This window comes from Festucalex cinctus, chromosome 2, assembly GCF_051991245.1.
Source record: "Festucalex cinctus isolate MCC-2025b chromosome 2, RoL_Fcin_1.0, whole genome shotgun sequence".
Taxonomy (NCBI): Eukaryota; Metazoa; Chordata; class Actinopteri; order Syngnathiformes; family Syngnathidae; genus Festucalex; species Festucalex cinctus.
In genome coordinates, this window is record NC_135412.1 from 536171 (window position 1) to 560817 (window position 24647).

General features: G+C 39.5%; 3 protein-coding genes across 3 annotated transcripts; all 3 read right to left on the bottom strand.

The window, feature by feature from the left end:
• Positions 1–307: 307 nt before the first annotated feature.
• On the bottom strand, positions 308–7831 carry igf3 (insulin-like growth factor 3). Its single transcript, XM_077515207.1, has 5 exons — positions 7788–7831; positions 5573–5821; positions 5288–5420; positions 3598–3794; positions 308–2203 (listed from the first exon to the last, which is right to left on the bottom strand). The coding sequence occupies exons 2-5, from the start codon at positions 5708–5710 to the stop codon at positions 2036–2038; spliced, it is 636 nt and encodes a 211-aa protein (XP_077371333.1). The 5' UTR covers positions 5711–5821; positions 7788–7831; the 3' UTR covers positions 308–2035.
• A 2492-nt stretch (positions 7832–10323) lies between these two features.
• On the bottom strand, positions 10324–16398 carry lrif1 (ligand dependent nuclear receptor interacting factor 1). Its single transcript, XM_077511925.1, has 3 exons — positions 16072–16398; positions 13464–15069; positions 10324–12107 (listed from the first exon to the last, which is right to left on the bottom strand). Exons 1-3 carry the CDS (start codon positions 16107–16109, stop codon positions 11436–11438), a joined length of 2316 nt encoding a protein of 771 aa, XP_077368051.1. The 5' UTR covers positions 16110–16398; the 3' UTR covers positions 10324–11435.
• A 1163-nt stretch (positions 16399–17561) lies between these two features.
• On the bottom strand, positions 17562–24401 carry renbp (renin binding protein). Its single transcript, XM_077511928.1, has 12 exons — positions 23889–24401; positions 22839–23044; positions 21410–21519; positions 21211–21286; positions 21062–21137; positions 19845–20023; positions 19540–19767; positions 18880–18961; positions 18589–18764; positions 18271–18402; positions 17887–17974; positions 17562–17804 (listed from the first exon to the last, which is right to left on the bottom strand). The coding sequence occupies exons 3-12, from the start codon at positions 21508–21510 to the stop codon at positions 17731–17733; spliced, it is 1212 nt and encodes a 403-aa protein (XP_077368054.1). The 5' UTR covers positions 21511–21519; positions 22839–23044; positions 23889–24401; the 3' UTR covers positions 17562–17730.
• Positions 24402–24647: the final 246 nt, after the last annotated feature.

Sequence of the window (24647 nt, forward strand, 5' to 3'; positions counted from 1 at the left end):
TGCTTTCGAAACAACTTTGCTGAGAAGTCCTTCTCAACTGTCGGGAAGGGACGAGATAACTTTATAAAAAATCTTGTAGAAAATGATCGGCTGATTTCCGTGTCACCGAGACGCAAAGTCAAAACAGAAGGTCAAGTTGTGGTAAACAATAAATTGTTATGAAATGCCGGCAAAGTAAAAACCCGAATCTGTCATGCTCAAAAGATGTTTAAAAAAAACAAATCTTTAAATCACGTTGTTTTCATCCAGTTAATAATTCTTTAGTTGATAAGAATGACATCAATACATGACTAACATCAACATTTTTTTTATTCTCAACAGTCACACTATATTTTGCCTAACAGAAATAAATAGTCTTATACTAACTACACAGAAATGTAACGTATGAGAAGGTCTACTAAATACACACAAAAGGGCTCACAATACACAATAAAATATGATAAAATAAAACATCTGAGATCATGTAAAAAATAATAAAATGTTATCAAAAGTGCATGTCTTAATAATAAACAAATGAAACATGTTTGAAAAATACTTAAAAATGTGCCATAAATAAAAAGTAAAAGATTGGAATCGGAAAAGAGCAGCAATAACAAGAAAATAAGAACATTTGCAAACTTAGTGAAGTGCGGACGAACGATTCTTGACTGGCGAGTACATTCGAACGTTTGAACATATGCAAACGATACAAACGTTGCATATTTTCCCACAATGCTACGGGGTATTTACTTGCACATGTGCATTATGGGGGGGAAAAAAATACCAAACGTAGAAAGTAAATTATGCATTGCAGACATAATATTAAATCACAAATGTTGAAAGTAAACAATGTTTTTATTTAATTTTCAAACTTATTGGTGTAATGTGGGCCAAAAAATGTTTTTTTACTCACGCATGTGCAAGTAATACTCTATTATGGAAGTATATACTATGTTTGTAGCATTTAGCCAAATACGTATTTGCCAGGACGTATTTCAATACGTTTCAACGTACTTGCAAATACGTTCAAAAGGACTTGTAGGCTAAATGCTACATCGCATATTTTCATATTACTTGAGCATGCACAAGTGATTTAAAAAAAAATTTTTTTTAGTATTCGGCCCATATTATACCAACGTGTTAAAAAAATTAGCAAAAACAACAACAAAAACAAAAACATTGTTTATTCACAACGTTAGTGATTTATCATTATGTCTGCAATGCATGATTACTTTGTAGGTTTGCCGGTTTTTTCCCCCCATAAGGCGCATGCGCAAGTCAACCCTGTGGCATTGTGGGAAAATATGCAATGTTTGTAGCATTTAAGTACTTGTATGTTTCAGAACGTATTTGCAAGTACGTTTGAACGGATTTAAATACATTTGAACATACTGGAAAATATGTTATAAATATATGTTATGAATATACTTACTGAACATTGGCGGTTTCACACCTTCATACAAACAAGAAAAGAAGCCAAATAGCATTTTGAGCTACGACAAAGTGGAACATTTCTGGCTGGTTTTTACTTTCTATGGGAATTAATATGCAGTTGCCCATAATGCATTTAACAGAAAACAGAAAAAGAAACTAACGTATTTTACCTAAAAGCCTTCAATTTTTTCAAAAGCTGACCATGCGCCTTATAATCCACGATCGGAGATCCCGCCATCTTGGATCGCTAGCTAATGCTAATACTTTAGCTCAGAGAAAATAATAAAACAGCTGTTTATTCATTTTGGAGTTGTCAGAAAAGTTGGTTTGTAATCTATTCATAAAGTTTGACTGACCTATCTGACTGTTTTGTTGACATTCCCTTTAGCGCAGCACCATCTAATGGATGCATAACGTAACCCCGCCTCTAATGTAGCGCCTTAGATATGGAAAAAGTTTGAAAATATGTCATTCATTGAAGGTGCGCCTTATAGTGCGGAAAATACAGTAACTGAAGTGAAGTCAAATCTGAAAGAAAGAGCAGCATTTTCCACCAGTCCAAAAGAGTGACGCTGTCGTGTACATGAGGCCGATCGTACGATCGATCGATCGATTGACTCACTCAGGCCATCAAAATGGCGTTTATCGTGGCCGCCTCCCTTCTTGCGTACCGTCGGTTCATCTTCCTGCGCGACGACGGCTTGATTTTGTTCCTTAAACTCTTCGGACTGTCGGGTGGCCCCAAATGCCGTAAAAGTCTTTTGTGAAATCCCGCTTGGAAGCGATTCGCCTGCAAGACAACGATAAGCCAAACTTAAACGTTTCAAGGACGTGGATGTGGAAGGCAGCGAGCGAGCGAGCGAGCGAGCATCAGATGTCCTTGAAACGTTGTTTGACCTGAACTGATTTGATGGCTTGTTATGCTTGAGTTCCAGTATTATTAGCTGCATGCCTGTATTGACATTCTTTTATCTAGTAAACGATAATTTTCCATCAACACGATCATTTCAACATACAAGACGTCATTAAAGATGCGTTTTGCTCACCTCTATAGTCTGGTCAGGACTTTTGGAGTGGAAATCATCCTCATCTTTCACTTTATTTTCTTTGCCGCAATGTAAAAATGTTAAAAATGTGGTGAAATTTGCTTAGCTAGTGAGTGATTCATAATGTGTTTTATAAACGTAGCAAAAAACGAACAGTTGAGACAAGCCAACAATCGCATTCAACATTATGAAAGAAATGGGTGGTCAAATTAATTTATCATTATTTTGCTGATTTATTCATCATCTAGAGCCCTTTTTTGATTAAATCCTTGAAATTTCCGCAGTCAATATTATCCGATTTCTGTCGTCCTCCATGAAAGCAGGCTGATCATCTTTGTTGTCTTCATTTGGAAAACAATCATCAACATTTTTGCCCATTTTCTGCCATGTTAGACCAAATCACGACCTCAGTCATAATTAATTTAAATTCAAATTTTCTGAGACTGTCAATTTGAAATCATGTGGTCGAAATCATGTTTTGTTTTCTTTTTTCTCTGATTAATTTGTTCATCAACAAAGCAATCTGCAGATGAATTATTGAAATAATGTTGAAATCGTACTTCAGTTCATTAACTCTTTGACCGCCAAAAACGTTTAATAACGATCAGTAAAATCACAACGTATATTGCCATAAACGTTAAATACCGTCAACAATTTTTTTTTCTCAGTGCAACGTCTATGTGCAGCGCCGCCTGGTCAATGGGTTGTGGAATCTAAAACACTCTAAACTACGGCCAGCAGATGGAAGCATTGTATCTCTTTTCGTCAACGATCAAAGCCTTGGTCATATCAAAGTTGTTCTTTGATAACATCTGGCAGTAAAAGAGTTAATAACCTTTCACACAATGTGACACATCCAACCACATAATTACATAAAGTTATATAATATAGATTGCAGCCCTTGCAATACTATTCCATTCATTCTCATTGACAAAATTTGCCAGAATTGAAACCTTCAATTGTACTTGCAAAAGGATCCCAAACATGTTATATGGATTCATCCATTTTTTTTTTTTCATTAGGATTGCAGGGGTGTTGGAGCCTATCCCGGCTGACTTTGAGGTGATGAGTACCTCAGAACAGCGAGGTAGACGTACTTCACTTTTTAGACAAGAAGAATGTTTTTCAATGTTCTTACCGCGTTTGTTGGTTTGCTGGTGAGCGTTTCCACGCTTGCGCTTGCGCTTGGCCAGGCTGTCGTTTGCTGCTGCTGCTCCTTTGTCTTGGCGCAATACATCTCCAGATGTTGCAGGTCGCAACCGTTTGAGCGGCAGCATCTGTCCACGATCCCCTTCCCCCGGGGCCGAGAACCGTAACCAGACCATGTACCTTTACCTGCCATAAGACAAACACAAGCCATCAAGGAAGTCGTCAGAGTCCAGTTTTTTATGTGCTCAGAACCAGAGAGATGAAAGGTAGATGGAAAAGGTGTTCAAAATGCAGAAAAAGTTCACAAAAAATGTCCAAAAAGGAACAGGAAAAGCAGAAAATCGACACCAAATTTGGGGGGGATAGAAAAAGTCAGTGAATTAAAAAAAAAAAAAAAAAGTCAGACAATGTCAAAAAGTAACCATAAAATGTCCCCCCCTCAAAAAAAAAAGAAAAGAAGAAAGGCAGAAAATTACCATGTAATATATTTGGAATTGCAAAAAGGGGGGAAAAAAAGGGGAAAAAAGCCAGAAAATGAAACATTCAAAAAGTAACTATAAACTATCCAAAAAAAGAAGAACCGTGAAAATTTCCATAAAATGTCAGAAAATTGACAACAACAAAAAAGTCAATAAATAGCCATAAAATGTCCCAAAAAACGAAGAAGAGAGGCAGAAAATGACCATATGTCCATAAAATTGTCAAAAATGTCAGAAATTGTGCAGAAAGTAAAAGTTTAAAAAAAAATTATCCCCCAAAAAATTCCATAAAAGGAAGACGAAAGGTAGAAGAAAAATGAATCTCTCCGTATTGGATGCTGCTGTCATATTTGGTGTTGTGATGCAGCTCGAAGCCTTCAGCACATCCGACTAACACAAACTCCAAATGTTTTGCAGATCCAGACCCATTTTTTGTTATTTATTTGGCCTATAAAATGGCTCTAAAGACAGGAAAGGTTGCTGACCCCTGAACTCGACTAATTTAGGAGTAGCGCAATAATCAAATGCATGTTGTCATGATACTGGCTACGATTGATTTATTTTTAGACAAGTCCAACATTCTGATAAATAACCCACAAAATGAGCAATCAAATGATTTCGATGTTGTCACACTGAATATTCAACAAGCACCCAAATCCAAATCCGATCATTTCAAATGGGCTCCATAGTCAGTTTATTGCTGTCCAAGTAGTGTTAGCCAGCACTGTTTCCCCCCCCTCGTACCTTCCTATGAAAACAAAGCTGCTCTCAGATAGCAAGTGCGGCAACAAAAACGCTATCGCAAAACGTGGCACTGCCTGCGCACCGTTTGGAAGGATCCAAAAGCACTTTGATACCAGACGGAGACGACGGCCTCGCTCACAACGGGAGAAAGGCAATCGGGTGAAAGGGCAAACATTTAACAAGTCTTCATATTAATAGGGGCGATGGGAGAGACTGAAAAGGCATAAAGTCAATACATCTTGAGGGACGATGACGTAAAGCCGACATGCAACTCATTTGCAATTGTGGCTTGTAACTCGCTGTAAAGACCTTACATCAAATATACGACAAGTGCTGAGTAAACAATCTGTTTCAGGCATATGTAAATCATAAACGCATTGGATCGTAATTCCAACTCTCAAGTTGCAAACGGTGGCCTGCAAAACCCTGCAAGGCAAAACCTGAGGACCAACTTACCAAAGTAGATTCCTCGATCCCCGCACACAAACAGGAGGTCGTTGAGGAGTTCCGAGCCGCAGCGAAGTTTGGCTGCCTCTGAGCAGGGAGGCCCGCTGAGCAGGCACAAGGCCGAGCAGAACACGCACAACACCTGAACACAGCAGGGAAACATGACATGAAACATCTGAGTGGGATCGAAAGCAGCCGTCGGGATACCAACAAAAAGAAAACGTTTTCTATCGTCTGAATGTAGCGCAACCGCTTGAGAATATTGAGTTGACGAGCAAGCAAAAACAATCTTACCTTGAACGGCAGCGGACATGGTGAGGAGTTCATCCTGCCAGTGCGGCGTGACTTGAGCGCACCTTCGGGATGAAAGTCCGACTGCAGCAGAGCCGAGCAGAGCAGAGCAGCGCGATGGCCTCCCTCCGCTCGCTTCATACTTTGTTTTCAAATCGCATCTCATATCAGATGACTCCACATTCTGTTACGGGGACTCGACGTCTTCCAAAATGTTCCTCGCTATCATGCGTCATTTACGCGATACAGTGGCTAGTTAGAAAAAAAAAAAAAAAAAGTGAACAAGTCTTTGTTAAATTCCTTTAGGGCAGGGATGTCCAAACTTTTTCCTTTGAGGGCCGCATACATTTTGGAATTGTCTGACTTTATTAAACACGCTAAAACTAATAACTCGATGAATAATGTACTATAGTTTAGCTACAGTTTGGTATTTTTCTCGATTTTGGGGTGACCCACAAGAATAGATCCGCCCCTTCTCTCAACCAATCTCCACATTCAGAATCCAATTAAGAGTAGTCAAAATAAAATAAAATGACACATTTGAAATCACTTGAGGATCTTCGTTAATTATGAATGTGACGTGTTCACAAATTTGACCTTGCCGCAGACAGCGGAACATGCAGGAAAACTTCTGGAACTGAAATATTTGACTTAATTCAATTAGAAAAAGAAATATTTCTGTTTTAGATTTAAATGGCTTCTTTGCGCATCTAGAAAAACAGGCTGCGTCAAAAGTCTTTTGTATTTATTTTTTTGCATATGCTGAGGGCCGCTAAAGAATAGATGGCGGGCCGCAAATGGCCCCGGGCCGCAGTTTGACTTGAGCTTTAGAGACACGCGTGGAATCATGTTTGTGTCATTTTGCTGTTCTGATGACTTGTGCAACTTGAGGGATGGTGAACTGGAAGCGTTCCACTCTAATATTGATCACTTTGACTAAAAGCACAAACTTGGGAATGTTGTTTGTTGTTCAGTGTTATTTTGTGCCCAACAAACGTTTGCATTTGGAATGTTTGAAGATGATACAAGACTGTCTTCTGGGTTGAACATCATCTGCTCTAATCTATTTTCTGTACTGTTTATCTTTACCCTGGACTGGTCGCCAGAATCTCATAAACATGAGGCCACCCCTCATATTTTTGTCAATATATTTTTTTCCCCTTACATCTTTACATGATTTCAGTTTGGCCATTTTCACTTCGGAGTGTATTTACTTTTGTTGCCAGTTGTTATTGGCTGTGATTAAGTTTTATGGAGGGGACTTTTCTTTTTACGACCCCTCTCAGAAAGATTAAAAAACTTGTACAGGCTAAAGGTCACATTAATCTCAGGAAGAGATGTTTTGTGTGCATTTTTTTTAGGTTTTTAATCCATTGACTGTACTCATCCTAAACTGTGATGTTTGACATTCCGTTACACCGCTTGTGATTATGCAATTGCTGTATAAGGGTTTACCGATGTGGCCTATGATGAACCAAGTTTAACATTATATCTTTAGGCCCACAAAACCACAATATAGCCTATTTTGACTGTTAGCCTAGCTTGAGGTTAGCTCTGGGTGAAAACAAAACAAAAAAACAAAATACATCTGAAATAAAACGGTAGACAGTGACAGCCATGAAAAAAAAAAATGTGTTAATTGAAATGGAATTAAAATGTAATGCTAGGCGATTTTGTGAATTTGGAGAAAAGGGCATGTTCATATTGTATCGTCTTCCTTGCTTCTTATCTCTGATTGGCTATTTTGATTGTTTGCATTCTTCGCAGCATGATATCTGCACTGCAGTGTTTCTTAGATTTAAACAAATGAATTTTATAAAAAAAAACTCTAAAAACAGTAAGTTCAGCAGTTCTGAAATTCTGTTTGGCTTAAGTCATGATGATGGTTAACATGATGGTTTGTCATAAAATATTTGAAATTTCCAATGTCCACCTCTGGCTGAATTGACATGAATGTACAAAGGATCTCAACACCTTAACTATGAAAACATCGACATAACAAAATATCATTTACTGTATGAGTAGCTTCATAGTCAACCTACTTATCTGTTTGTCATTACCATAAACTGTTCTGATCACGGAAATCCACTTTGAGATATTTTAGAGGGGGACAACACAATTTTCGGGAATCAAGAACATCATGCAAGCAGTTTCAAAACAGAACATTATTGCTTCTGTTTGACAGCACACCACCGTGTGGATTATTTCGGTACTTCACCTGTTACCAAGATCTGGCCTGCCTTCAGCGCGTCCTTCAAATTCTTGTGCTTCTCCATTGTCGTTTCAAGCTCCACCTCCACTCGATATTTAAGAGTCTCTGTCAAAAAAGGGTTGGCCAAACATACAAGAGCATATTGTCACAGTCTACTGATGACACAATTCGATATTATAACAGTAACTGTTTTTTTCGATGCCAATCATTTATTTTGACACACAAACGGGTTGTTACCAAGTTGGTACAACTCACAAAACAATGAAATGTTTTGGCCTAATCTTTCATTAAGAAACGAACGACCACTCCTTTTCACAATGAATGTCAAAACAAAAACAAAAAACTATCAAATCAATTATCCATCGTATAAAACTGCTGGGTCTGACGTCACGTGAGAAACTGCCATGAACCATAAACGCGCCTATGTGGCACTCAGCCCAAGTTAGCGCGGGAGTATTATCAATTAGCCACGCCTTCCCTTAAGAAACAAGCATTGGTTATTATCCACCCATCCATGATTTTTTTCATTTTCAAATTCAAAGGCATACCTTGCTATCAAGCCGCCAAAACAACAACGACACTTCCCAGCTTTCAAAAAAAACAACTCATTGACAAATATGAAAAGTGATGCACATCACTTACACTATCACATAAAGCAAGAAAAAAAAAAAAAAAAAAAGATGACAAGCAATTTTATTTATTACATTTCATGATGCTTGATATTGAGTAAATTGAATGAAAAGAGATGCGTAATAATTATACATTGGTATGAGTAGCTTGGAATAGAAATTCCATTTTTGTGTATCAGCCGAAGATGCTAAATGAGTGCGAGGCTGTTGAGCGTCTTCTGTTGACTCTTTGTGACTTTTCACTAACTGAAGCCCATCGAAAGCAACGCATGCGGATGATTTGGTTTCCAGGTGACACGTGATGTCACGCATCAAGTCATGCGATCAAGAACCTTAAAAAGTTACATTGTCTGTTCAATTAATACAATACAACACATAAACTCACCTTTTATGTACGTACGAGTGTCATTCCAGAATTGGAGGACATTTTGCATCCCAGCCCTCAAATTTTAAATAATTCACATACAAAAATAGTAAAAACATGCAGTTTCTGATTAGGCGACATTTATCAGCCGAGTCCAATTCTAAATAGAAATGAGGAGAAAAAAAAAAGGAAAAAAAACAACGAGAAAAGAATGCTAAAAAAAAAGTAAGTCTGGGGTACCCCTAAAATGCATAATTTCTCTTGAAAGCTGTTTCGAAAAATTCACAGAGATTAATAAAACGCCAGCAAAGATGAATATGGGAACAATAAGATCATGTTTTGTTTATCATGTTTTATTTAATTTTGACAGCTAAGTTAAAATGCCGCAGGCATGATAAACAAACTTAGAGCAAACACCGACTTTTTGCACTAGTAACATCTCACAGAAGATTTTAATTGAATCTCTTTTTCAATAACATCGGTCTTCAAAAGCCTTTGCTTTAGCTCTTAAATATGATATTTGTATAAAAGTTGCCTGAGCCAACGGCTTCATCATCTATCTACAAGTTTACATTCAAAAAGACGATTCAGGAGTTCCTCTGTATACGGCAGCATTGAATTTGAAATGATCACTTACATATTCGATTCATGATTACAGTAAATATTTGTATGAAGAACACATCGAGGCTATGCGATGTCCAAACTAAGGCCCAGGTGACAATTGGGTGCAAGGGTTGAAAAGACAAACGCAACCATTACTAACAATAAATTGGATTCATAGACATTTTCTAGATATACAAAGAAACAAGTTCCAACTAAAATAGTAACATTTGTGTTGATGATGCCTCATGAATGAAGACATTTCAGTGGCAGAAGCAAAAATGTTTTCCTCCACTTTCGGCTGTCTGCGTCAAGATCACATTTGTGAACATGTGACATGAATTAAAAAACGTCATCTTATTACCATTTCACTTTTGCTTTGGATCAGAATGTGGACATGTGGCAAGGACAGGGGCAGATCTATTCTAGTGGGATTTTGTAGTTGCGGTATACAGCACGTAATAATTGTCCATCACAACCAAAACAAACCGCCGTTCTAAGTAGGGGTGTGAATTGCCTAGTACCTGACGATTCGATTCGTATCACGATTCACAGGTCACGATTCGATTCGATACCGATTAATCCCGATACGAATTTATAAGTCGATTGTTGCGATTTTTTTTCATTCAAATTTAGAAAATACTAATCAGTAAGCTTGTAGAGTGTAAGATTTATATGAAAATGTATTATTTATTGATCTGAAATTTCAGTCTTATAGAGGTTGTAATCTGTTTCATGTTTGAACAGCATTAAAATAAAATATTAAGGCTTAATGTTCCGTTCATATAACATTCTTCCATGCTCAAGGTGTGAATCCTTAAAAAAAAAAAAAAAAAAAAAATCGATTTTTTGAATCGATTCGAGAATCGCGCGATGTAGTATCGCGATATATCGCCGAATCGATTTTTTTTTAACACCCCTAGTTCTAAGTGATATCAAGGCTTGAAATGACTCTTCTTCAATACACAAAAAAAGACAGCAGTCATTATATTTGAAAATAGTGTTTCATTCAAATAACTGTTCTTAAAAGCAATCCAACACATTCAAATGAGTCAATCCAACAGATACTTGACTCATTGAGCCATTTTCAGCAGTAAAAATGGTTTTTTGTCCACAATTTGATAACTTCATTATTTTTCATGTACAATTAATACCTTTAATAAAAACATTTTTTTGTTTTTTTTTGGTACTTGTCAAATGAAGATGACATCACCTGTGCTGAGGAAACGGTAACGACCAATCATGGCTCACTTTGCTGACCAAACCCAGAAAACAGGTGAGCCATGATTGGTCGTTCGTTACCTACTTCCTCAGCGCAGGTGACGTCATCTTCAATCGACAGCCAAGCGGAAATGAAAATAATAAAGTTATCCAATTCATTCTGAACAAAATATGAGCTTTTCACTGCTGATAACGGCTCAATGAGTCAAGTATGTCGAATATTGAAAAAAAACTAACAAAACAAAAACCAAACATCAGCGTTCAAACATGTCTTCAAATATATAAACAAGCTGATATGACTCTCTTATTCTAATGTTAATAAAACTGCTGAACGAAAATGCTATCATCAAACTGAAGAAAATACGTTTCCAAAAATAGTAAACACTTTTATAAACATGAAATAGAACATAGTGCAAAAAGCAGCTGTCAACAATTTTCAGTCGCCGTGTAACAAAGTCCAACTAAAACTGACGAGGAAAAAGGTCGGCAGATGAAGGTATTAAATCAGTGTATGAAAACAAAGTGAAATCATATTTTGAATGTGGCCCGCTAACCGGACAACTATTACGAGGTCAGTTTTGGTAAATTGCTTGCTAAATTTCGCACGACCTTCAGTGCAATTGTTGCTGCATTTTTAATCAACGTCGAACGACATTCAGTGCTTATGTAAAAAAATGTAACTAACTAAATTCAAATGCCATAGCAAAAAGGGATTGATGAACAATTTCAAATGTTTTGTTCTTAGCTTATCCACAAATTGGTTTCTCGGACCGTTGACGCAATCGTGTTGTTCCCGCTGACGTGGCACACGTTAGATGATTTGATTTTCATCTTTTGCTTTTACTTGCGTGATCTCTTGTCCATGTTATCCTCTCTGAGAATTCGACTGCTTCTGGTGGTGAGAGCAAAGCCCAAGGAAGCAGGCACACAACATGGACACTTGGTGCGCTTCCTTGCCCTTCCCATTCTGCTTGTGTTTGAGCGAGCGCCATTCGGGCTCTGGCCGGACGAGTCCTGTGAGCTGGGAGTGTCATTTTCATCTGAGAAGAGGATATCGTCATCGATTGGCTCCACATAGCCCACCATGAGCCCCGTGTCCAGATCACAGAATATCGCCTTCGGAGAGCTTCCGCCAGAAGCACATTTTGTTTTCCGCTTTAAAAGAGAACACCTGACCGAGTCGTTACCTGCGTGGGGACTTGAAGCAACGACTTCTCCTGATGAATTCTGTTCATCGGATCGTTTTGCTCTTTTAATATCAACTGGACGACTGTTACGATCAAGATCTTGTGGAATGTAACTGTACCGCATGAAAAGTTTGTGCTCTTTCAACGGGCTTGTGCGTTCCTCATTGTTCTCTGTGGGTTCCGTCTGTGCAAGCTGGTTCCGTCCAAGCGCAGGAGAACCTGGATTCATTCTCTGCAGGCAAATCCTCACATCAGCTGTAACCCCAAAAATTTGCCTCAGAAGGTGGTCAGATAATTTGCACACTGGTGGAGCGTTTGAGGAAATCTGGAAGTGAAAAAAAACAAACAATTCTAATTATAAAACGCCATCTTGCATATTCAAGCAGAAATAACTGACTCATATCACAAAAAAAAAAAAAAAAAAAAAAATCAGTTTTTACGATTTGATTGACTTCAACTGAGTCACCAATGCTGTGAAAGTTGCAGTTTTTGATGTCACAGTCCTGCATGCCTTTGAGGTTTCCCTCCTCCAACACAGCTGAATCAAATCATCAGGATCACTACCAGAGTTTGCTGATGACTCAGGTGTGTTGGAAGGGGGAAACCTGTCAAACGTGCAGGACTGCGGTCCTCGAGGACTGGAGTTTGAGACCGAAGATCTATAGTAGTAATCGTTTCAGTAAATCTGTGGTGTCTAATCGACGGCCCGGGAGGCATTTGCGGCTCGTCATACGTTTGTTTTGGGGGGTTTTGCCGGCCCGCGGCATATACTACAAATCATTTTTGACATGGTCATAATGCTACTTTGTTTTTGTTTTTTTTAATGAAGAGGCTGGATTCAACTATTCTAGCTTTGCAAAGACGCACATAACTTTTCATCTTAAGTTAGAAATTGAATTTCTGTTTGTAAAACTGTGAACAGAGACGGGAAATAGCGGTCCAGAAAGTAAAAAGTTTGGCTTTCGTCACAGGTGCTTCTACTCAACTGGCAGGTAAACGTGGTCAGATGAGTAGAAGCACCTACAATGTGGCAGGGTTTTTACTTTCTCAAACTATATTTCGCTTCTCTGAAGAGCAAGATAATTCAGCTTCCTCAACAAAAATGATTTCATCTACTTGCTGCTTAGTGTCTGTGAAGACGTTCCATTAATGGCGCTTAAGTGTGCTCAGTTTACTGCAGATTGTTCTTGTGTTTCAGTGTTGAGTTGAGTTGGGATTCAGCTGCTGGTCAGTGTCGAGGCAGATCTGTTTTAGTGGCACAAAACCGCAAAAATAAATCCTGAACTATTTGCCTCTAGGAGTACGGCTACGTTATAGCAACAATTGATTTGACTGTTTAGTAAGCGAGTAAAAGTTCAAAGCAAAAAGTGGCCCTTGCATCTTTCTATTTTTCCATATGTGGCCCTTGGAGGAAAAGGTTTGTGCACCCCTGCACTGAATAATGTCAAACTCATGTGGACTAATGATGTGACTGCTAGTAAGAAATAAGCAATCATTATCAGTGAAGAAAAAACAAAATACACACACTGAGAAAAATGACCAACATGGCCAAAAAGCTTCGTTAGCTCAAGTAATGGTCTGACAAAAGTACAAATGTGGCATTAGAGGGTTTTTTTTCTAGAGATGGTGAGAAAACAGTTGAGTGTGGTTCCAAAATTGACCTCAAGAGAAGATTTCTCACCTCGTCTTTGTCTGTGGATTTTCCACTGGTGAGATGTGACAAACTCTCCATTGCCGGAGAGAACTCGAAAGTGTCCAACCGCTGTTGATGGAAGTTATCTTGACTGCTCATGAGCGAGTCCCTGTCATGAGAAGCAACCGTGCTTACCATCACGCTGTCATTGGGATTCTGGCTTCTATCAAGGGAGCTTCCATCCAAGCCACAACATGTCAGTTGATCATGGGAAGCATCGGCGCGATTGGGGGTCGTTCGCTCACCTTCGCTCACATGGTTCGAGGTCCGCGCGCTTTTGTTCGTTTCAGGCATTGGCACGTTTGTAGATTTGGGTGGAAGATATGACACAAATATGACGTTATCGTCCTCCAAAGGCGGATCTGTCTGCATCGTTTGACGCAAGTCATCTGGATTATCGTCACTGCAAAGGTCAATCACTTCATTTGGCGCCATAATCCCCGAGTGTTGCAAGAGCCATGATGAGTTTTTGAGCTGGCAACTTTTTTCATTGCTCCCAACTGACGATGAAACGGCGTCATTTTTGGCTGCGAAAAACAGCCTTCCATCGCACATGACCAAGGCTTGCTGATGATATTTTTCACTTGTCGCCAAGTCTGACAGAGAAACAAACATCCCCTTTTTAAGCCCTCCAAACTTGTTGCCGCCGTCCAACGTTTGCGAGGTCTTTGATGGAACAGAAGGGGAACGTGGCAGGTCAACATTAGCGCCGACTTCTTCAATCATCCACTTCATTGGGCTGTTGGGGCTCTGAGAAAGCTTGGGAATTAATTTCAAGCGTGATTTGGGCGGTCCCAGTGAAGATGAAGTCGGATGTGAAGAACACAAATTCTCAAGTTCGGAAACGTATGAAGATTCATTGCTTGGACTGACAGTTGACTTGGACGATACAGAGGGCACACTAGTCGAGTGCGAACTTGAAAAGGAGTTGGTTGATGGGATCAAAAGCGGTTTCTCGTTACGGGTCGAGAGCGAACTTGACAAGTTGTTGGCTGATGATACCAAAAGCGGCTTCTTGATACCGATCGAGTCCAAACTTGACAAGGAGTCGGCTGATGATATCAAAACCAGTTTCTCGATAGGGGATGAGGTCGAACTTGACAAGTTGTTGGTTGACGATATCAAAAGCGGTTTCTTGAAATCGGCGGAGGGCGAGCTTGACAAGGAGTTGGTTGATGATATCAAAAGCGGTTTCTTAATACCTGAGCAAACTTGAGTATCTGAAACTGTTTGCACCTGAATATTGGTGCCACTGAGGAATGCTTTTGGTTCTACAGTCTGAAGTGGATTTGCATTGAATGAAATACCTTGCTGCAGTCCTTGAACCGCTACACCAAATTGACAAGGCAAGGCATTCCCAACCGAAACCTGTTTGCCAGCAATTTGTTTTGTGGTTATTGGCGTCACGGCTTGCTTTATTCCAACTGGAACCGGTGCTGACACAACCTTTGGTGGGATAGCTTCTTGTGTCTTAGGTTTGGTGATTTGACTTCGGACATATTTGCCATTGATCTTCTGCACAGGAATCAATGTCATGATATTTCTTCCATCAGCTGCAACGCCAGGCAAGGCCTGGTAGAAAATCCCAGTCCCTCTGAGAAGATAAAATGAGCAAAGAAACAGTGTATCAGTTAAGAACACGACACAACCAACTCATGAGGACATGTAACAAATGTAATTCTTTTTAAGAAAAAAAAAAGTTGTTTTATTGTGACAATGAAAAGAACACAATATTCTGTGGGCCTTGCAAAATCTGTCAAAATCCAGTAAAATAGCGAAGGGGGTTGCTTCAGTGAAATTGGCCGGGAGTGAATGAGTTAAAAAACAAAACGTATGGACAAAAATGGTAAAAATGTTAAGTCGTAAATAAACCTAAGAATATAAAAGCAGGATACTTTAGGATTGAAGAAATAATAGCTTAGAGCAAGAAATTTGAAATTCTATTAGAAAATTGATTAAAGCACCTTCACGCTTGCCGATGATGTCAGTCGAGCAGCGCAGATGTATTCATTCACAATAGGTTTGGTTTCTTTTTTTAGCTGTTCACAAATCACAAAAACAGTCTTAAATTCCATTTTGAATATTTTCTTTCCAATGTTTGACGCCAACCGGATAATTTCCAGCCAATCCCGTAGCGTCACGTCTTCGGTAGGCAACACCGAAACGATCTGGCAGCTCGATCCCATTTGGTTGACACCGGTCCGGTACCGACACCGGTAATGCCGATAACAGCCAATCGACGAGTGCATGACTTCGGCCGCCGGCGATTGACCAATAAGAGCGGTTAACGGCAAAATAGCCGTTTGTATAGTAGTATCAGTTTGTAGTTTGTAGGAGAGTTCCCGTTCACGGGAAAATATCCACTACCTAATTTTTTCCCCCGGCTTAAATTAATATGAGGCTGAGCAAAAATCGACATGACTAATTATAATGCAGTACAGTATTTAAGATTTTCGTATGTCATTACGTCTTTTGGCAGTCACCCCAAACATCACGGAAAGTGAAAGGAGAAATGAAAAGGTAGAATGTCATGACATTAACCACAACCCCAGTCTTTTCGTTTCTCCCATAAATAGCACAATAATGGCCACTTTACCTTTGAGCCGCATTGTCTTTGCGAGGTTCGGAATACATGACTCTCTCAAATAAACGTGCAGAACTCCACGCGTGCTGGGAAGGATAAACCGAGACTCGAGAGAGACATGCTAACGCCAGGAACAAGCTAACGGTTGCAGGCAGGCAACACTAATGAGCAAACTCAGCCGTCACGTTTCTTCGTCCATTGACGTTCAGCCATTGGATCTGTAATATGTATTCACTGATAAATTGGATCAAATAATTGAGTCTTCATTGTCTTCTTCTTTACATCGGTCTTATGGCTTGTCACGGATCTCTCGGTGCCTGTGGTGTTTTCCTTCTCTATACTTTTGTTGAAGGTTAGCAAACAACTTGTGTGTAACAGCGCCACCTTCTGATATGGAGACCTTAGCTGAATCAGGGTTCAGCAGGTTTACATTTTTATGACATAATGTAGTTGTTTTCCCCTTGAAGTTGATTCATTAAAAATGTACTTCTTGATTTTGTGAAATCTATTTTCTGACTTGACTAGTATAATGTGGCAATACTTCACTCATCTTTCTTTATCTAGCACTTTTCACCACATACTATAAAACATTAATAATAATAAAATGGTTAAAAACCAACAAATCTTTTTGGCATTCCTAAATATGATTAGTTGTTTGAAGTGGTTATAGATGGAAGAGGAGAGATTCAGTCTCTTTTCAACGTTATGACACAGAATGCATGTCCATTTTAAAAATCAAATGTGGCCCTGGAGCACGTTTACCCACTTATAGTCTAAATGACCTTTGAGCCAAATTTAATCAAAATGAATTATTTTTATCTTGGTTCCAACTTCTTTTTCTCCCAAAACGGCTTTCTCGTTTTTATACTTCAAATAATATACTTCCTTTACTATCCATATTCAGTGGATAGACTGAAAATGGTTCATGTTTTTGTGATGAATAACAATGAGAACGAAAGAAATCATTTCAAAACTTTGTCCACCTTTATTGTGACCTATAACCTGTGCACCTCAGGTGAAAAACAAACTGACATGTTTTAAGAGTAAAGATGTTTTTTTTTCTTTTTAAACTACAATAACTTGGTTGCATAAACGTGTACAAGCTCAAAGTGGAGGCCCTTAACATTACACTTATATGGTTGCATAGTGCAGTGTACCATCTCATTTGCGTATGTTGTCGCACCCCAGCAGTTATGCAATATGCCAGCGGTGCACAAACTGGGAGCCTGCCATCACAGTAGTGACCAGAAAAAAAAAGAAGCTTAATTGGCATCTCAGTGGTCCATTAGTAGAGATAGTGAAAGAGAAATTTCAGAGTAACCAAACATGTGGGCTAAGATCTGCAATGAAAACAGCATTGGGGAGAACATGTCAAACTCAAGTTAATATGGCGTCCTGAGCTCTGGGACACAACGCAGATGATTTATCTGACAGATGAGCTAAGAAAGAAAGAAAGAAAGAAAAACTGTTCCCTGCTCAGACTGAAGAGCAAAAGTGAAGAATCAACTCATCAGTGGAGTGTTTTATTTCATAATTAATCTGCAACTGAATACATGTAAAATGCGTAACATGAATCAGCTATAATGCTTTAAAAATACATTCACTGCCTTTTGATTTGCATCAGTTTAAAAAAAGATGTGCCCCTCCCAATTCAAAACATGGGGAGCACAATCACACCGTCTCATTCAACAGGTCATCCAGAATTCGCTCGCACATAAACAGGCAACGTGGCACATGGAAGAAACCTGCGAAGGAAAGCCACACCATTCTCCATTTACTTCATTGACAAAATCATCCAACAACGCTCCACAGCAATGTTGAGCTCACCTTTAAAGGGGCCCCCTTTAAAATCCAGAACGACTTTCCCATCTTGTGACAGATAACCAAACCATTCCCCATGTTGGTCATCAGAAAACTACGCACATACAAAAAAAACATAAAAAAAATGCAAAGCAAAACTGTTTTGACAGTGAGTGAGTGAAATTCCACATCCTTATGATGTGACAACTGAGTCTGCGCTACTGCATTAGGCTAGTTAGTCAACATGATTCTAAAGAAAGGTCAACTCGGTACTAGTTGATACTCTTTGTTAACTACGTCTGTGCTTAACACTATGGATACATTATGATTGATCACCCTTAGGAAAAAAAAAAAAAAAAAAAAAAGACAAATAGGTGTGGGCTAGTTTGTAAAGTTTGCTGCAATACTTACATGGGTAAATGTGTAGTCATAAACTTGAGAGAATTTCTCCAGCAGGCCGGGCTTTTTTGTCTGACTGTAGGCCATGAGGAAGGCAATGAGAGCCTCACAATGAGGCCACCACAGTTTCATGCTCCACTCCAACTGCTCAAACACGTCAAAAGATCACATAAGTAAAAATCCAAGAAAATTCATACATGAGCATCTATTTCCTTGTAGCAAAATAAATAAATACATAAAAAAAATTCTACTTGTAATTCCAATACACTGCAAGCAGCAGCAGCATAAGCGAAAGCGCAAATCCTCAAACCGCCGGCAGTGACGACTGACCTGTGTGGGACAGTGGCCATCCACATCCAGGAAGGAGAAGAGGCCGCCGTGTTCTTGATCCCAGCCATATTGAAAGGGCAAATCCACAAACTTATTGATGGCTTTCTCCTGCAGCACCTTGTCCCCGCATTGAGCGGCGTATTGAAGCAGGAACCAGCCTGCTTCCAAGGCATGGCCTGAATCGGCGTTGGGAGCATGAGGAGAAAAAAAAAAAGGAAACATTATGCTATTAGGAATGGGAAGAAAAAAAAAAAGAGCCTTGCTGGAGTTGGGCCAAAGTGGACCATCTACCTGGATTCTGCAGTCGGCCTTGACAACCTGGCAGCTCTGCCCCATCCAACGACACGTTCTCTAAGATAGCTGTGCCATCTCTCTGCACAGAGAGAATGAATGGAGGTTTTATTGAGCAGGCAAGAAAAACAACAACAATATTTTCGACTATTGGTGCAACTTTCAGCTTGTCCCATCAGTGGTTGCCACAGTGAGTCACCCGCATTTTGTTGATGTCAGTTTGGACACTGGATGCCGTGAAAACGAGAAGCCAGCAATAATATAAAGTGTGCTGAAAAAACATTTTTTATGATATTTTTTGGGTGAATAATTTCCCAACTTTAATGTTTAAGATCATTAAACAAATAACATGTAACACAAGCAAACTAAAAATACACTTTAAAATAATGTATTTATTAATAAACTATATTGAATACATAGGGAAAAATGAACATACCTTTGGCAACAACGTGGTGCGGAATCATGCTTAAAGTAAGACATTTTAAAGTAAAAAAAAAACCCAAAACATTTTGGTGCAAATCCAAGCTCTAATATTCACGACCCTACTAGTACTCTGTCAAAATGTGTGGAGTGAAATACTGAACATAGAACGGCCTGAGACCTTTTGCATGGTACAAGTGCACCCACGACACGTGCAAATAAAATAGAGCTTGTCCAAACCTGGACATGTTGCAGAATCTGCTGCACACACCAGCCACTCAACTTCTTGTACTTCAGGACCGCATCCCGAGCGCGACCTTCGGTGAGTTGTTGCACGAGACACAACATCATCATTGGCACCGCCATGCTGTTGGCGAGCGTGTCGCCGGCGAGCGCCGGTCGACCCAAACCTGTTGGGTCCACCTGAACCCAGAAGATGAGCTGCGCCATCATCTCTTCAGCTTCTACCTGGGGAACAAAGGAAGCAAAAGTTTTCTTAAAATCTGTACCTACTTCTGGTTTCCTCCTTTTTGTCACATTTGTACCTGCATGTCCTTGTCAGCAGTGACTCTGCTCAGCTCGTCCAAGGCCATGATGTAGAAACACTCGCTGAATATGGTCCTCTGTACTTTCACTGCTTTGCCGTCTCGCGTTAAACAGAACGCACATTTCATCTGACCGTCGGCGCTGGAAACACGAGCAAACTTCCTGAGGAACGTCCCTCCTGACATGAAAGAGAAGAGAGCAGTCGAGAGTACACTTGAAAGCTCCCAAACGCATGTGATATGATTTTTTTTAACAACTTTACCCAACAGTCAGTGTTAATATAAAACCTCCAGCCTGCTGTGAGAAAGCAACAAAAGACAAAACAAAAAAACAAGAAGTATGTGCTTACTCCCATTTAACATAAGTTTGATTGTGATTGGTTAATTCTGAACTGCAACCGGTTTCATTTGTTTATTGTTCCCCTCTGGAAGAGATTCAAATTTAATGTTCAGTTGAATTGTACAAATGTTTGTAAAAGGCTGACTCACTGCTTTAACATTTTGTACGTACTTGCACCACAAAATGCCAGGCAAACAATTTACAACTTTCTTTTTGGCTTAAAAAAAAAAAAAAGTGCTGACAGCAGACAAGACAACGGTTCATTGCGTAATCTCTTCTGGACAGTACAAACGAACTGTGATTTTTACACAGATGATTACACCACGTTTTGCACACCGAGACATGTTGACATCTGATCTCGTGACTTGAGACTCCAGATAGAAGGTCATTAGTGGATCAGGAATGTTTACATTTACATGATCTGCATCACATGACCATTTGCCAACGGGAAAGAAAGCGTTTTACAATCCAGCCAGCAATGCATCAGCAGATATTATGGTGACATTCAGTAAAAATGTGGAAATATGCAATCCAAGTCTGCAATGCTCACCTTTGCTCAGGATGCTGATGAGTTATGCTGGCCAAACAATAATGTCAGATACAGCAACAGATTGACGTTTCTCGCAACTTCAGCGACAACAACATTTTCCCAAACTGTGCTGGACTGCGCCGAGTGAATTGGGGCCAATCAATGGCACTCATGATAACTTATCAATGATTGACAAAATATACGGGCAACGATGATGTCGTCAAATTGCGCAGGTGTAAGAAAGAAACCCAAGTCACAAGATGGTGGAAGAATACATAGTGACTGTGGTTGTGAAATTCAGACTTTTTTTTTTTGTTTTTTTTTGTGGGTCTCGAGAAGTGCACATACCGGTTTTGGCCGCCTCGAGGATTTCAGGCCGGTGGAATCGATCCATTGTTCTATACAAGCGACAGTACATCCACACCTGAGAAAGAGAAAGATGATTCCAGATGACATCGGACTGCACGCTTGACAAACGCACTGCTGACTTTCAGTACCTGTCTTCCCTGCAACCAAACATATTTCAGCTCATCATAAATCGTCCCATCCTTCCCAATACAATTGAAGAAACCCCTGAAAACAGGAAGCAGGCTACAATCAACACATCTGGCCACGGCTTTCTGACATCGACATTTTCATCAGTCGTCAGGTTGACCGTCAATTCGTTTCGGGAGCAAGCAGGAGCGTGTGCGGTACCCATAAACGTTGTCGTGCGAATATTTCAGCCAGAAGTCCACAACGCTGTTCAGCTCTTTGCCAATCTTCTCTCGACACTCCTCCAGTTTCACCGCAGACATGTTGCTTTCCTAAAGGAAATGGGGGGAAATGGAGGTGAAGGACTGAAGAACTGACTTGACTCCAAAACCTCGAAAAAGTCATCTCTGGTGAAAATGAATCCAAGATTGCAAATTCGACCTGAGGCACATTCCAATAAGCAGGACGTGCGACGTAACAACCAGTTCGGCATTGCCTGCGCAAATATGAGTTGTAAAAGTGCACAAGCGGCAAAAATAAACTCGGAATGACAACGGTTCTTAACAGTGGAGCAGATCTCATACCTGCAAACTCTGTGCTAAAAACAGTCACAGATTTGTAATAAAAAGGCAGACGATGAACTGTTTAACCAATAAAACAAAAAAAGAAAGTATTTCTGCAATGCTAAAACTGATGTTTATGTAAAGCACTTTGTATACAGCAACGCCTGTTCTTAAGGCGCTTTTAAATAAAGTTGAGTTGAGTTGAGTTGGTGTGCAAGCATTTTTTCCACTTTTACTTGAAAAAAAAAAAAAAGATGGGCTTTGACATCACAAATCATTTGAAAATGAATATAAATCTATGAAATAATGTTTGATCATACATAGTAGTGTGTCATAACTGCCTCTAGAGTGAAACACAACTGTGTATCATATACAAAACGTTTTACAAAGACAAACGGCATCGTGGCATTGGTGGGAGTCGGACGCGGAAACAAACCATTCACTCATTATGACTTTGTGAAACTTTAATGACATTTTCTTTTTATCATTCAAACTGCAATGAGTACATTTCACTCATTTCACCACATTCGGTAGAAGTAGAAACGCTTGAGTCTGATGTCACTTTATATTACAATGTGGGCCATTAATTGCAAATTAGATTTGTTAATGTGCAACATGTGCACAAAACCAAGAACAAAACATTTCTAACAATTAACCTAAACTAAAAACTGTAAATCACAAGTCCAACTTGGAAAATTGCTGTTGGGTTAAGTGTGTGTGTTTATTTGTTTTCTGTAATACGGCGTTCTCTGATATTCAGTCTTGTGTTCTGCATTTTTGACAAAACAGGAAAAATGTTGCTAATTCCCAAACCTAAACTCGACTGTTTTTGCATTCTGCGTTGGTGAAGCTCGCGTGAGTAAGAGCTGAATGCCCGGATGTTTTTTTTTTTTTATTAATAGTTTGCAAACAATAACCACGGGCAAGCGAGTTGCATTTTGAACATAAGTCTCGCTGCAAAACTGCCGTGACGACATGTTGCTCGATCGACGCCTTATTTGCGGCTTAACCGACTTGCTTGATCCGCTTGAGCGTTAACGTACGTAAGAATCAAACACGGAACGTGGGTTCAAGAAACGAATCGTTACCTGCTGCCAAGATCGCAGGGAAAAAAAAAAGAAAAAAAAAAGCTGGAAAGCTGGAGCGGTCCAGAGGATTCTGCCGTCTGGTTTCACTGCCGCTGCGCACGCGCAGGGGCTGTCACGTGATTACGCAACACAATCAGAAGCGGAAAGCGTCCAGGTGACATCATGACTGGAACGTCAACCTTTTGATAGCTGACGCGTTCACAAAACTGATGGGGAGAAAAAGAAAAGAAACGACAGACAGACAGATCACCATTCTAATAATTATCATAAATTCTACTTCAATATTCATATTTTATTCAGTACAGACGTGCAGGCATTGTGTCAAATATTATGGGAAGATTGTTTCCTCCAAAAGCCACTGATGATGATGTAATCGTATGCAGTCGCCTGACTTTGGTTGTCTTTGGGATGGGCTCCAGATTCCCACACCACTGAACAGGATTAAGTTATGGTAATAGATGAATGTTTCCTTTAGAAAAAATAAACAGGATCAAAAACTAGAAACACACTTGGAAGATAAAATTAAAACAACTAACGGATGAATATGCAACAACCCCGAATAACCAAATATGCACTGAATACCAAAATACATTTTTAGGTGAATTAATGAGTACAAATTTACACGAATTCACACGCAAAAAAAAAAAAAAAAAAGGAGAGCAATGATGTTGAATCGGTAAGACTGCCGAAAGAACAATTGTGAGCTCTCTCTTGAGAAAAAAAAAAAAAAAAAAAAAAAGATGGATGTTTCCTTCCTTCTGTGAGAGTTCAGCGCAATTAATCATCGGTGTGCTCTGGTAATCTTTCCAGTCTTCTGCCCCAAACCATGAGTTCCACCTTGGCACGTTTGCCTGTCCCTGTGGCTGCTCGGTGTTTTGCAACAAAGAAGTGTGCGCTTCACAGATGTGCTTTGTGTGGATGATGTCGCAATATGTGACCTGGCCCCAAGCCACGCCCCTTCCCAATCTTCAAAGATGGTTTGATGGAGCATATCACACAAGCAAGCAATAAAATCTTCTTGTGGTGATGGCAGAAAAAGATCACGCTCACCGTTTTGGTGTCAATCGGGTGACTGACGATGACTCACTATTAGTGACTCACTAATGAGCTTTATGGAACTTGCTTGGTGATAAGTTGTTGCCTGTCAGTACCTGCTTCACAAATAAAGGACAAAAAGGAGTAAAAAAAAAAAAAAAGATGAACTAAAATGGCAGCTATTAGTGAACAGGCAGCAGCAAGTGTTGACCGACAGACAGACATCATATTTGGATGGAAAATTTCTCCTCTGTGATAAGCTGAACTGGAAATACCTTATTAAAGGCACCTTGTGTTTGGGAAAACAAACAACTGTATTTGACCTCTATACTTACATGTTTCCCTTGCACCAACGTCTGCGTGCTTGAAGATAAACAATGCTTCTTAAATGGGGTACGCACGTTGATAATCTGGCCAAGTTTGAGCTCAATTTCTCTGATTGTCGGATATATCTCGATTACCATGTGGTGTGGTGTTTGTTGAGTCGTTTGATTTCTTTCCTGATCTGCTTGGAAATGACAATTGTAAATGTTAAAAATGTTCAACATTTGTGATTGCAATTTCTTATGTGTATAATGAGCCACGGATTTTGATTCTAACATAAAATGTACAACTTCCTGTTGCTATTTCCTGTCATCATGCAAATTGAGGCAAAAAAATAAAATAAATACTGTACATTAAAAGCCCAAACAAATGTTTTTGTCCCGTTGGCTTGTGTTAATTTGCACTGACGAATGATTGTGAGGTTTCAGCAAAAATATCAGTCAATAAAAT

Bases quoted from the DNA above. Each gene is read 5' to 3' on its own strand.
- igf3 (XM_077515207.1), bottom strand. From the start codon at position 5,710: ATGAAGCGAGCGGAGGGAGGCCATCGCGCTGCTCTGCTCTGCTCGGCT. The intron at 5,421-5,572 runs GTAAGATTGTTT...TGCTGTGTTCAG, and splicing joins CATGTCCGCTGCCGTTCAAG to GTGTTGTGCGTGTTCTGCTC. The intron at 3,795-5,287 runs GTAAGTTGGTCC...GTCTTATGGCAG, and splicing joins GGATCGAGGAATCTACTTTG to GTAAAGGTACATGGTCTGGT.
- lrif1 (XM_077511925.1), bottom strand. From the start codon at position 16,109: ATGTATTCCGAACCTCGCAAAGACAATGCGGCTCAAAG. The intron at 15,070-16,071 runs GTAAAGTGGCCA...TTATCTTCTCAG, and splicing joins AAAGACAATGCGGCTCAAAG to AGGGACTGGGATTTTCTACC. The intron at 12,108-13,463 runs GTGAGAAATCTT...TTTCACTTCCAG, and splicing joins AATCCACAGACAAAGACGAG to ATTTCCTCAAACGCTCCACC.
- renbp (XM_077511928.1), bottom strand. From the start codon at position 21,510: ATGTCTGCGGTGAAACTGGAGGAGTGTCGAGAGAAGATTGGCAAAGAG. The intron at 21,287-21,409 runs GTACCGCACACG...TCCTGTTTTCAG, and splicing joins TCGCACGACAACGTTTATGG to GGGTTTCTTCAATTGTATTG. The intron at 21,138-21,210 runs GTACTGAAAGTC...TCTCTTTCTCAG, and splicing joins TTTGGTTGCAGGGAAGACAG to GTGTGGATGTACTGTCGCTT.